This window comes from Podarcis muralis, chromosome 13, assembly GCF_964188315.1.
Source record: "Podarcis muralis chromosome 13, rPodMur119.hap1.1, whole genome shotgun sequence".
NCBI classification, from domain to species: domain Eukaryota; kingdom Metazoa; phylum Chordata; class Lepidosauria; order Squamata; family Lacertidae; genus Podarcis; species Podarcis muralis.
This window is the reverse complement of record NC_135667.1, coordinates 45,185,733-45,198,516: the sequence shown is the minus strand read 5'-3', so window position 1 is coordinate 45,198,516 and position 12,784 is coordinate 45,185,733. Positions and strand designations below refer to the sequence as shown.

Sequence of the window (12,784 nt, the reverse complement as noted above, 5' to 3'; positions counted from 1 at the left end):
TGAATGCCCCCGCCCCGCCATTTTTAGAGGATAAGATTAATTCATTGACTTACTTAATTCAAAATGTGATCAGCCAGTGCTGCCATGCTTTGGAGACGCTGCTGCGTCTCATTCGGTTTATTGCATATTGCTGTATTTGGTATAAGTTGTTTATTTTAAAGTTATTATAACTTTTTATATAGGATCTTATTGTTACTATTAATGTATGATGATGATGATGATGATGTGTGTGTGTTGGAAGCCGCCTAGAGTGGCTGGGGCAACCCAGCCTGATGTGCGGGGTAGTAATAATAATAATAATAATAATAATAATAATAATAATAATAATAATAAAGTGGGGCCCTTACCAGCCCCAATATCTGTCCTGAGGGCACCAGTGTCTGCAATCCTACTTTCAAAGGCAGATCTATCGCTCAATTCTTCGTTTACAAAACCATAGGGTGAATGCTGAAGAAAAGTTAGGAATGGTACCATACCTGCTTCCCCATGTTTCTGTTATTTGTCCACTTTGCTTTTCAGAGGTTTCATAGGGTTTTCACTAAAGGTGTTGTATCTGTTCTCAGAATTGCAAAGACATTTATTCTCCTGTGGTACCGATTGGGATGGGTGATTCTAGGAAAGGAGGAAATGGGCCTGCACTCCTGTTATGCAAAATCTGCCCAAACAAGAACCTTTGCCTTCTTTTCTTTGAGGCATGGCTCATCTTTTATTTTTGAAGCAGACTGATGAGATGGGTGGAAAGGCAAGTGAGCTTTTAACTAGGAGGTTGTCTCAAAAAGTGAATCCAGATAACTTCCAGCCTAAATCTAGCATTCAACTGCATTCAGAAGCCCTATGTTCCATTAATGTGCATGCAGCAAACTGTGTTTTTTAAAAAGTTTTTTTTAAAACACATATTAAAACAAATCAAATATTTCATATAGCATAAGATCTAAGTAAGAAAAAGCTGGAACACCGGTATTTATGCTGCAGCCTGCATCTGTCTACGGACAACTCTCATTTCTGCCCCAGTGGCCGGAAAAAAGAGAGAGTAATATAGATCTATCGAAACTGGTTCCACATAATCTCTTTATTATAAGTCTAGTGTTTATTGCAACAGCGAATTCCCCCAAGGTAAGCATCAAAGACAGGAGTTCATGTCCATCCTTCATATAGAAATCTGAAAATATTTAAATGGTTGAAATATAATTTGAGAAAATGAAAAACTGTGCTCTGAGAACCAAAACAGTCAATCACTACCATAGTTTGCACATAGATATATAATATACAACCTTTCTGAGCTTGCTCCCACATTTAAAATACTTTTACATGCCATCCGAACTCCAAGTGGGGCAAATTTCCAGGGAATTCAGGCACTTACCCAGAGCTCAATTTCCTTTGGAATGAGGCACAGAAGAGACTGCAGTGTCTTTAGGATATATGGTTTACTGACACATCTATACAACCTGAGCTTAAGATGGAGGGGTTCACAGCATTAACATGCAAAGAGGTTATTGCTTCTCGCATAGACACAGGCTTGGATTGTAGCAGAAATCGGGCATGACTCTGACCCCCAGCTTCTGTCTGCAGCCTGTTCTCACCTCTCTCACACTCTAGATTATTTCCTTTCTCACTACCAGACGGGCAGGGAAGGGAGGCTCACCCATTTGTCAGAGGGCGCCATCACTTATTTTGTTATACTAATGGTTTTCTTCTCTGGCGATCACTCATAGCCAAGTAAGATTGTCTTCCATGAACACAGTTTTAACAGTGAGTCCATGACTGTGGAGGCCAATTCTGGATCCACACGTCCTTCCACAGTGGGCACGTAGGTTTCCAGGTGTTGATCACGGTGAGGGTTTGCCAAGCGTGCCTTCCTCTTAGTACATTTCTCCCTTTCATCCTGAGTTCTAACGGTGGTCCTTAATTCTAACGGTGGCCCTTAATTGGCAACTTCCTGCGGCAGCTAGACTGGGGACTGGGAGTGGCCGCCGAGACCACATAACACCGGTCCTGAAAGACCTCCATTGTCTCCTAGTACATTTCTGAGCACAATTAAAAGTGTTGGTGCTGACCTTTAAAGCCCTAAATGGCCTCGGCCCAGTATACCTGAAGGAGCATCTCCACTCCCATCGTTCTGCCCGGACACGGAGGTCCAGCTCCGAGGGCCTTCTGGTGGTTCCCTCACTGCAAGAAGTGAAGTTACAGGGAACCAGGCCTTCTCGGTAGTGGCGCCTGCCCTGTGGAACGCCCTCCCATCAGATGTCAAAGAAATAAAAAACTATCTGACTTTTAGAAGACATCTGAAGGCAGCCCTGTTTAGGGAAGTTTTTTTTAATGTTTGATGCTTTATCATGTTTTTAATAATCTGTTGGGAGCCGTCCAGAGTGGCTGGGGAGGCCCGGTCAGATGGGCGGGGTACAAGTATTATTATTATTATTATTATTATTATTATTATTATTATTACAATGATGGCCATTTTGTCACAAACAAACTTGCCCAACCAGTTGAACAATGGAATCCCCCATTAGATTTTAACCCTTGCTGGATCCAGGAACCCAGGAATTAGAAGAGGCTCAGGCATTATACAGACTAACCCCCCAAGCTCACAGCAATACTTAAAAGAAGCAAATGTTATAAAAGTAGAGCAGTGTGTTATCTCGAGCTGCTCAAGGGTCCCTTCAGGAACAAATAGCGGGAGCCCTTCTTGCCTGAGCTGGCTCGCTTCTGCCTCCCCTCTGAGCTCACAGGGCAGGTTGGGGTTGTGAGGTGGCTGAGAATGGGGCACTTAAACAGAAGCGGTTTTAGGGTAGTGCAACCAGTTTGGCTGCACTGGGCACTAGCGCCACTGGGTGTGCTGCACCAATGATGTAGAATGGAGTGCGAGAGGAGGGGGGTGCCAAATTTTAGCATCACACAGGGCGCTGCAAATATTTGAGAGCCCAAAGTCCACCTGTGATTTACGTAGTCTGTTGTTACTGTTGCAAACTATTAGGGGGAGCACAGGCTGGCTTGGATTTCCATCCATCTTCCCTGCGAAATAAAGAATGCAGCAATCTACTTATAACTGTCTGCCCTGCCCTGATCCAGGACTCTATTGCATGCCAGAATGTCCCACCTTTTCCTCTGACGGGACTCAAGGCGGCTTCCAGATAAAAATAGGAACAGCTAAAAACATAGAAAAAACGATAATAATAAAAATAAGCATTGATAGAATTACAACTATAAAGAGATAGATATACAGTTGACTTGGATAGCTCAGTCGGTAGAGCATGAGACTCTTAATATCAGGGTTAAGAAGATCTGTTAAAAACCCAACCATAACAATAATTACAATAAAAACATGTTCAAATGTTCGAAAACATCAGAACGACTGCATTTCTCCCACATGACCCATAGTTTAAAGGAGCAGGGAATCGTGTATTTATTGCTAAGTGGGGGGTAAGGAAGGACACACCCCCCCCCCCCCCGATCACAGCAAGCCTTAAAATCGTTAAGGTAGAGGAGAATTGGGAAGGATCCCGAAGCGAACTCGGAAGCTCTCAGTTACGTGCGAGTCTAGTTTAAAAAATCATAACAATCACATTCCACTACGTCACAACGATAGAGCTGACGAGCGGTAGAGCGCCGCCTCACTGTCCGTACGCCCAGGTAGAATTTTGGCCGATTGGCCGCTGTCCGGGAGGAGGTGGATAGAGAGGTATCTCAGCTCTTCCGCTTCCGGTGAGGCTTCGTACTTGCGATGGCGGCCCCTCAGCCCGTTTGCAGCTTCCTCTTCAAGAAGCGTCGCCCCGCGCCCGGGAGGGGCCAGCGCAAAAGGCCGGGCAGCGACCAGGAGCCCGGTGAGAGACCCAGCCGGTCGGCGCTGGGGGTGGGTCGACCAAGGGGCGGCAGCTAGGCTAAGCTTCCTTGTTGTACTGTATGATGGGGCTGCCATTGAAAAACGCTCGGAGAACTGTTTTTATTGCAATTATTTGCATTGTATATACGTGTGTCACACACGCACACAATTTTTATCAGTGTTTGCTTTTTTAATGACCGCCTTGTTTCTTTACTTGTTGAATTCTTTTATCTTGCCCAGGGCAGCCCAAAGCAACGTAACAACAGACCAAAACAAAGGGACAAAACCCCCTCAAACACATATGCTGTACAGATACATTAAAAGCCAAGGGGGAAACGTAATACGTTCAGAAAAACAGCTGACCGGCTTCTAAATAGTGTTTTGTAGGTTGTAATTGTCTTGTTTAACCACTATGTCCATGTTAAAAATAGTTCTAGTCCCTGCCTTCCACACATCCATGTACCTGTGGTTCGTTTATTTAGGTTTTATTTTATGTCTCTTGTGTGTTCAACAGTGATCTATAATTGTATATGGACTATGTATATTGTCACCAGATCCTATTGGATAACATTGCTATTTTCATAATCTCCTATAACCTTTTTTTTGAGAATTAATGAAAAATATATATAGTTATTGGGAGTTTTAGCAGCTGCTGAAATTTTATCTCCTGCACAACTATTAAAGGTGCAGGAGCCACTGACGCGTGAGCACTGCTCTTAGTTACTCCCCCTGGCAATATAAGACAGGTGTGTACTTGTGTGTGTTTTCTTTCTGTCTCTGGCATAGAAGAGTAGGATATTCTTTGCCATAGGAAAGAGAGTTAGCAGGCTGTTGTTTAGGAACAAAAGTAAGCCATTGCCTCTTGAATAAAGCAGCTGGCTACCTTTGTTCATAGGAACATAAACTTATTTCAGTGGGGTGGGAGGGCCTTGTAGCCAAACAAGGGACGTAGGTCTTTCATGGGAGATGCAGCCTGTTTTAGTACTTTCATAATGCTTGTGTCCATCCACCCAACAGGGAGCAGCAGTGATGAAGGCAGCACGGTGGTCAGGAAGGAGAGACGCAAGGAAGTTTCCAACCCCATGATTCAGAAGGTGATGCAGTTTCCCCAAGTGCCCATGAATACGTCCCCTCTTGAATGTTTCTTAGTTAACTCCCACTGATTTTTCCATCTTCTAGACCAAGAAAAGCATGAAAGACCACACCTCATATGCGTCCAGCAGTAGCGATGACGAGGGCAAGTCTAAAAGAATTGGAGTTGCATATAAGTCTACAAGATCTGCGGTACGAGTGTTTAAAGTGTGCGAAACCAACATTAGGTGATGCACACCTTATTGGCAAGAGTTTCTGATGCCAAGCACTTGAATAATAGCAAGTAAAATTGCAAGGGTGTGTGTGTCAATCTCTGCCATGGCTTCCCTGCTGGCATCTGTCCTTTTTGACAATGGAGTGCCTCTTTGGGAGTGAGGTCAAGCTGTTGGAAGGTTGCAACACCTGTTGTGGCTGTAGAGGCTGATGCAGGAGAGACATGTTTTGTTGCAGCTGGGGCAGATGAAGGTGTCCAATTATGCTGCTACAGATGCACCATGGCATTTCTTCTCTCTGCGCTTTTCCCAGCGGTCATTTGTCCTGTGCCAATAGCTGATTTCACAGCTTCCATGGTCTATGAAGTAACCCAGGGATGGTTTGTACTTGCCTTTGTAGGTTATCCCAGTGACAGGCTCATAAGGTGCAGCAGCAGTTGGCTCCACCCTCTCCCAGGCACTACTTTACTCTGGTTAGAGGTGCTTGTGATGATGATGATGATGATGATGATAATAATAATATCAATATCAGGTTCTCCAAGTCTGAAGTCTGGCAAACCCCTGCATTAGAGAGAGCATGCATCTGTTTGAATGAATCACTAGAATAACCGCTAATTCCAGTAACAGTCTAATGCTAGCTTAGTATTGTTCATTTCCCATGTTGCCCTGCTAATAACATTCTTGTATCTTAGAAACCTGTGGGTCCGGAGGACATGGGCGCAACAGCTATATATGAGCTGGACACAGAGAAAGAGAAAGATGCACAAGCCATTTTTGAACGGAGCCAGCAAATACAGAAGGTGAATATATTTACCATTTAAAGGTTCCTTCCTTTACTACAAGTTTTCATACACCTTCAAGAAATGGACAAGAGTTTCTTAGTGGCATTTCTCATTTTTATTTTGCACCTCTTCCTTATTTCCCCCCAAGAGACTGCTGCTAGCATAATCTTTCTGGCCACTTGTATCACAGCCATCCTCTTCCTATTCCCTTCACAGATTTCTTCCTCCAGGTACATCACATATTTATTTATTTTTAAATATTCAGTTCTATTCTTGTTTCTGTTTCCTGCTGCTGTCTGGTCTGTATTTCACCAGCGCTCCTCTTAGCCGCTGCTTCAAGCTGGTTTCATGTGAGCAAGCTGCTGCTCTGGTGTCAACCAAGCTCTTTTGCTGATGTGGCTTTTCCTCCCTGTCTCTGTTCAGGAACTTGAAGGGAAGGAAGACGATAAGATTTACCGTGGGATCAATAATTACCAAAAGTATGTGAAGCCAAAGGATACGTCCATGGGGAATGCTTCCTCAGGCATGGTAAGGTAAGACAGTAAAGCATGAAACTTACCCTCAAAGAAAAACATTTTGCAGCACGGTGGCTCTAGGTGAATTTTGTGCCTCAGAAAAATCCAGCTGGCTGATTTTTTCTAACATTGCATTTTTTCAAATACAAATCCTGCTCCTATTTCTAAGTTGCTTATGGTGTTGAGAACTTCTCAGCTTATGCATATACATGATTTGTATATGCATAAGCTCTGCATATACATGATTTAATTTGTATGGCACTTTTCCAGTGTTAAAATGATGCTCAAGGCAGCTTACAACATGAAAAAATTACTTAATTACAAATAACAAAAACAGTCATAATAAATAAAATACAGAAAAAAGTACACAACCAAATTGAAGAGTTTCCACATGAAATCATAAGAAGATCTAAAAATAGAGGTACAAAAAATATCAGTAACAGCAACAACCCCGCTCCCATCAAAGCCCAACTAAACAGCTCCTCAACCCAAGAATCTGATCAACACCTCAGCTTTTGTAGCTGAAGTCAGTCAGGGCCCCACCCTCCCAGGCCAGGTGGGAAAACGTATGCAAGGCAGGGAGCAAGTCTCCCAGGACTCACAGCCAAGATGTATACAGTGGTACCTCGGGTTAAGTACTTAATTCGTTCAGGAGGTCCGTTCTTAACCTGAAACTGTTCTTAACCTGAAGCACCACTTTAGCTAATGGGGCCTCCTGCTGCCACCGCACCACCGGGGCACGATTTCTGTTCTCATCCTGAAGCAAAGTTCTTAACCCGAGGTACTATTTCTGGGTTAGAGGAGTCTGTAACCTGAAGCGTATGTAACCCAAAGCGTATGTAACCCGAGGTACCACTGTAATTCTTCTTCATAGATTTGCAGTATTGTGGTGAGTCAACATGCATATCACTATGCATCCCAGAATGCTCTCTTTGTTCTAAGAAGTACATGCAGCTGACATGCCAGCAATAAATACCACCGAAATATAGCAGGATGACCGAAACAGATTTCCTGAAAATTCCAGATTTTTTAAAAAGCCAGTGTTAAAGAAAAACAGGTTTTGAAATATCATGTGAAGCCACCTTTCTCTTTATCAGATTTGTTCTTCAAATCTTCCTACTTAAAAAAAACCCTCACCATTCCCCATCTAACTACCACTTGAACCTCTCCTTGCTCCTTCATCACAACTTATTATCTCCTTCTGCATAGCACACCGACAGCTGTTTTAAGGCCTTTCTTCTTCATTTCAGGAAGGGACCCATACGAGCCCCAGAGCATCTCAGGGCCACTGTGCGATGGGACTACCAACCTGACATCTGCAAGGATTACAAGGAAACCGGGTTTTGTGGATTTGGAGGTGAATGGCTGTTTCATATACTTTCCTAATAGCGGATCTGTGTGATACCTGCTTAAGATTGTGCAGAAATCACTGAAAAATGCTCACACGTTGTATTGGTTTGCTTTTCCGATAGACAGCTGCAAATTCCTCCATGACCGATCGGACTACAAGCATGGCTGGCAGATTGAACGAGAATTGGATGAGGGACGCTATGGAGTTAATGGTATGTTGAGCAATCCTTGTTCTCTTGCCTGAAGTTGTTCAGCTTTAGATGTTTGAATGAGGGACTAGGAAATAGGCCTTTCAGATTTGCATGGCACAAAATTTAGAGGTGTAGAGGGCAAGATCGATACTACCTTTGGGCTGCATTGGAGAATAAACTAGGTGCATGACATCTAAGCCTTAGAGACAAATTTTGAAGCTTTATTGTTAAATTCTATCAAGTATGCTTACGTGTTTTGTCTAACTTCGATACTGATTTTGAGGACATTGGGAAAATTATCCCTCGGGGATCAGCCTTCCTGAACTGCTTTTTCCTCAACATCTGCTTGCTTTCCTCCTAAAACTTTGGTATAAAACAAGGCTGGGGAACCTGATGGCTGGGTTTGATGGGAAGTTGGGTGCCATTCCACGTCGCCCAACCACTGCCACAGTGTCCTTTCTCTTAGCAGATCAAGATGAGCAGATGACAGCAAAGGTTGCAAGATTTTTAGCTGGGGCAATCAGAATAAGATCCACTATTTGGCTATTGATTCAAAACCCTAAAATGTATTTTATATAATTCACTTTTTATTTCTATTCTTTGTATATGGTATTGTTGTTTTATTGCTATGGCTGATGGCTGACGCAAATAAAGATTCATTCATTCATTCATTCAAGTTGGGTGCCCAACACCAGGAGAAAGCATAACAGAATAGCCCCTTCTAGTTCAAAAGCTCCTCAAAAGATTAAAAAGTAAATGGATAAATGAGGGTCAGGCAGCCTTTTAACTTGTTTGGGTGATTTAGCATACGTTAAGTTTGCTATGCAGAGAGATGGATAAGTCACTTTGAAGGAGTGTTTAGGGGTATCTGGGACAAGCGATATTTGCGAGTCAGAATTAGCAAGCAATACTAGACTACAAAGCTAAGGGGGCATAGTGAACTAAGTATTTGTTTTTCTCCCTTTAATCTGCAAGCTTTTCAGTCACCGCTCAAGTTTTAACTAAGGCTTTTCTGATGTTTCAAACTGCATGTGAGAGATTAAATCGGAAAAAGTGAGGAACAATCCATGTATTGTAGTAGCAGCTACTTTTCTTCTTTGAATGAAAAGATTATAGCAGTTGTTTTGAGCTGGTGCGAGTTTCTTGTAAGATCATTTAGTTGATTAAAAGTGCAAAGACTGCAACACAGCTGGCTTCCTTTCTGTGTTGCCTTCCTGCTACTTGTTGGTACTTTGTCATGGCTGTGGTGCTGTTCAGATGGGCAATTTGCAGAGTTCTCCTTAAGATTTCATCCATTAAGGCTCATGGGTCACGAGTTGCCTTCTCTTTGTACAACCCCCCCTTAGACCTTTGTGGGGCCTCTTCTGTTGTAAAAACTTGGAAGATATTCAGTAGGATTGTGCTTTTATGATAGCCTGTGAGAGTACTGGGAACCAGGCATCTGCCTAGTTAAACTGCTGGAGCAAAGGCACCCCTCCTTTCTCTGTCTGTTAATAGAAAAGGGTGGGCGGGAGGGAGGAGAACAGGAGCAGATGGTTTGAGTGGGCAGTTTAATAAGCTCATTAAACCTAATATTTTCATCCTATGTGCTGGGGGCTTCAAAGGAGCCTAGATGTTGAAGGCTTGCCTATTCCTGGCAATATAGCTTCCTACACAGGGTGGGCAGGAGATAAGTCACATCCCGTTATAGTTAGCAGCAGAACCAAGCAAATACTTCTTTCTTTTGAGCAGATGATGAAAACTACGAGGTGAGCAGTGACGACGAAGAACTGCCTTTCAAGTGCTTCATTTGCAGAAGCTCCTTCAAGAATCCTGTGGTGACCAAGTAAGATGGCTGGAGGAGCCAGACACTCCTTTTGTTTAAACTTGGAAGCTTTCCACATAGATCTATGCGGGGGACTTTAAAAATGGAATAAGAAATGTGGCGATGACGCACAGTGAGGATCTTGGCTGGCGTGCCAGCATTCTGCAATTCTATAAAAGTGCAGGAAAAAACAACACTTCTTTGTATTGGGGCATGGAGTTAAAAGGTAAAGGGACCCCTGACCATTAGGTGCAGTCGTGACCGACTCTGGGGTTGCGGCGCTCATCTCGCTTTATTGGCCGAGGGAGCCGGCGTACAGTTTCCGGGTCATGTGGCCAGCATGACTAAGCCGCTTCTGGTGAACCAGAGCAGCGCACGGAAACGCCGTTTACCTTCCCACCGGAGCGGTACCTATTTATCTACTTGCACTTTGACGTGCTTTCGAACTGCTAGGTTGGCAGGAGCTGGGACCGAGCAACGGGAGTTCACCGAACCGCCGACCTTCTGATTGGCAAGTCCTAGGCTCTGTGGTTTAACCCACAGTGCCACCCACGTCCCTAGGGGCATGGAGTTAACATCCTGCAAACTCCGTTGGCATCAACCAGTCACAATAGCGGTTTTCTCAGTGTACAACTGTTTGAAGTTGAGACAAAATCAACCTCAAAAAGTGGGGCACAAATATCAAGTAAGACATGCTGCTAGAAAGCTGCTGGAGCTGACTATCTTTGCTTTATGCTTTTTCAGGTGTAAACATTACTTCTGTGAGAGATGTGCCCTGCAGCATTATCGGAAGTCTCAGCGATGTTACGTATGTGACAAGCAAACAAATGGTGTCTTCAACCCAGCAAAAGGTACTCTAGCCTGTGCTGGATTATGTCACATTGTGGGGCGTGCAGCGTAGAAAGGTCTATTATTCTGATTGTGCTACAGCAAAATTACATGTTGGATGAACCAGAGGCCATTTAGAAGTTTTGTAATGGATAGGCATTATGCAGAATATCCCAGGTAATGGCAGAGGCGTCCACATTAATCCCTCAACAGAAAATAAACAGGTTAGCAGCCCCTCAGGTTCCCTGGTTCTAAGCTGAAAGTCGGGGCAGTGAACCACCTTTGACTGCAGGGCCAGATTCCAAAGGGGCCACCCTTCCGTGAGCCACTTTGATAGATGGGTGGCCTCCCCAGTCTGTCAATCCCTTGGCATCAGGTGTTTTCAACTTCAAGCTGCACTTTGCAAAGAAAAAAAACCAGGAATGCATTCCTGAGTCATGCTTTGCAACCATGGCTTTAATTTGGCGCATTTCGAATTTGGGGCCACACTCTGCTGCCATGCAGGGTGCCAGATTCAAAAAGCACCAGCCGCAAAGCATGATTATTCCTTTGCAGCCATGACTTTTGGTTCCCTGCACTTTGTGTCAGGCACAAGGAAAAGTGTGATTTGCCCAAAGCAGACTTGTGGGCCTAATTAGGTTCTCTACCACCGCTGTGAGTTATCCCTTTAGATGTTGTTGTTGCAACTAAAGTGAGACGTTTTTCAACATCGCTGCCACCTGCCTCACACTTAAACGATCTATCCTGATCCAGAGGGAATCAATGACAGAACTGGGAAGGTCAGATGGAAATTCTCCTGTAAAAAACCAATCTGTCCTGAGCAAGTGACCTTTGAGGCAGACCAGTGTTCCAAGCGGGGTGGTGCGTGTACTGGCCTTGGCTATTTGCCCACTTCAAAGGGGAACTCTATCCCAAAGTAGGATTTCATAATACGCTCTTCCCTTTAGAAGGAAGTTGTTTCTCAACAAGTTCTACAAACTTCTCAAGAGGTAGCTCCCCCACCACAGTAGTTTGTCTTGGCAGTAAGTGTTTTTCAACAGATGCCTCACCCTGAAGGGTGGAGGTGGAGAGAAACCAGAGGCTCTTACTGTAAATTTTACCCTCAACTCAAATGAATTTAAATATTTGTAACTAATTAAAATAAGGCCTCTAGGGCTGAGGGAAACTTGCCTATCCTGTTGGAAGCAAAAGAGCACTCTAGGTAGTGTTGCTTCTCCCATCTGTCTTGTCATCCTGTGGGTTGGAATTATTTATATTCAGTGTGTGAACACCAAAGAAAGGGGTTTTCCACTCGTTTTTTTGTGACTTGGGCCTTTTGTGTTAGGAATCTTCACCCATATTTGGTCTTTTGTTTTCTAGAGCTGATAACAAAGCTGGAAAAACGCAAGACTGAAGAGGGACTCCCAGATGATGTGGAAGAGCCAGTGACATTGCTCAGCCCTCATTCTCCACCCCCCTCCCTGCCTTCAGAAACTAGTTCTGTGGCTGAATAAATAACTTATACACAAATGAGTTGGCTTATCAGGCATTGTTCTTCCAGGTAAACTGAATCTGTGTGATAGGGACTAGCTTGCTTCTCTACACACAGCTCCCGGCACTTTATGTTAAACAAAACAATTCGGGGGGGGGGGGGGAGCATTGTTTCTATCCCAGCAGCCTTCACATTTTGAAACCATTTTATAGCTAGCAAAGAATGTATTCCATTGTTCTGCTTTCGTAGCGTGGAGAGTTTTAGCCTCCAATATTGGGCTTCTCTTGTACTGCACAACATCCAGCCTAAGTTCATGATAGTCTACTTAGTCCTAATAAATGTATTATCTTTAAAAAGCCAGTTTATACTTCATAGGACCTATTTATTATAATAAAAAGCAAGGTCATTGCTTTAGTGAATCACCTTTTCCATCTTACCTCCATTCTGCTTCAATAACTGAACTTTGTCTCAGCAGAAACAAGAAGGAAAAGTTCCTTGGTTAAGTTAGCAAGACCAGGCTTTAGAATTCATAGGTTTAGTCTGCTAGGCATGACACCCATTCTACATACAGTGGTGCCCCGCAAGACGAATGCCTCGCAAGACGAAAAACTCGCTAGACAAAAGGGTTTTCCGTTTTTTGAGTCGTTCCGCAAGACGAATTTCCCTATGGGCTTGCTTCGCAAGACGAAACGTCTTGCGAGTTCTTGCGAGTTTGTTTC

At 43.7% G+C, this 12,784-nt stretch overlaps 1 protein-coding gene across 1 annotated transcript; it reads left to right on the top strand.

Moving 5' to 3' along the window:
• The first annotated feature begins 3,664 nt into the window (after nucleotides 1–3,664).
• On the top strand, nucleotides 3,665–12,106 carry LOC114581413 (E3 ubiquitin-protein ligase RNF113A). The gene is made up of 10 exons (XM_028701518.2): nucleotides 3,665–3,821; nucleotides 4,838–4,914; nucleotides 5,000–5,104; nucleotides 5,817–5,924; nucleotides 6,330–6,439; nucleotides 7,672–7,778; nucleotides 7,894–7,983; nucleotides 9,694–9,787; nucleotides 10,511–10,617; nucleotides 11,954–12,106. The coding sequence occupies exons 1-10, from the start codon at nucleotides 3,722–3,724 to the stop codon at nucleotides 12,085–12,087; spliced, it is 1,032 nt and encodes a 343-aa protein (XP_028557351.2). The 5' UTR covers nucleotides 3,665–3,721; the 3' UTR covers nucleotides 12,088–12,106.
• The last annotated feature ends 678 nt before the right edge of the window (nucleotides 12,107–12,784 follow it).

What these genes read in the sequence shown, in the direction of transcription:
- LOC114581413 (XM_028701518.2), top strand. Translation starts at nt 3,722, where the DNA reads ATGGCGGCCCCTCAGCCCGTTTGCAGCTTCCTCTTCAAGAAGCGTCGC. An exon ending in CGGGTTTTGTGGATTTGGAG is followed by an intron (nt 7,779 to 7,893) that starts GTGAATGGCTGT and finishes CTTTTCCGATAG; the next exon opens with ACAGCTGCAAATTCCTCCAT. An exon ending in AAGAATCCTGTGGTGACCAA is followed by an intron (nt 9,788 to 10,510) that starts GTAAGATGGCTG and finishes ATGCTTTTTCAG; the next exon opens with GTGTAAACATTACTTCTGTG.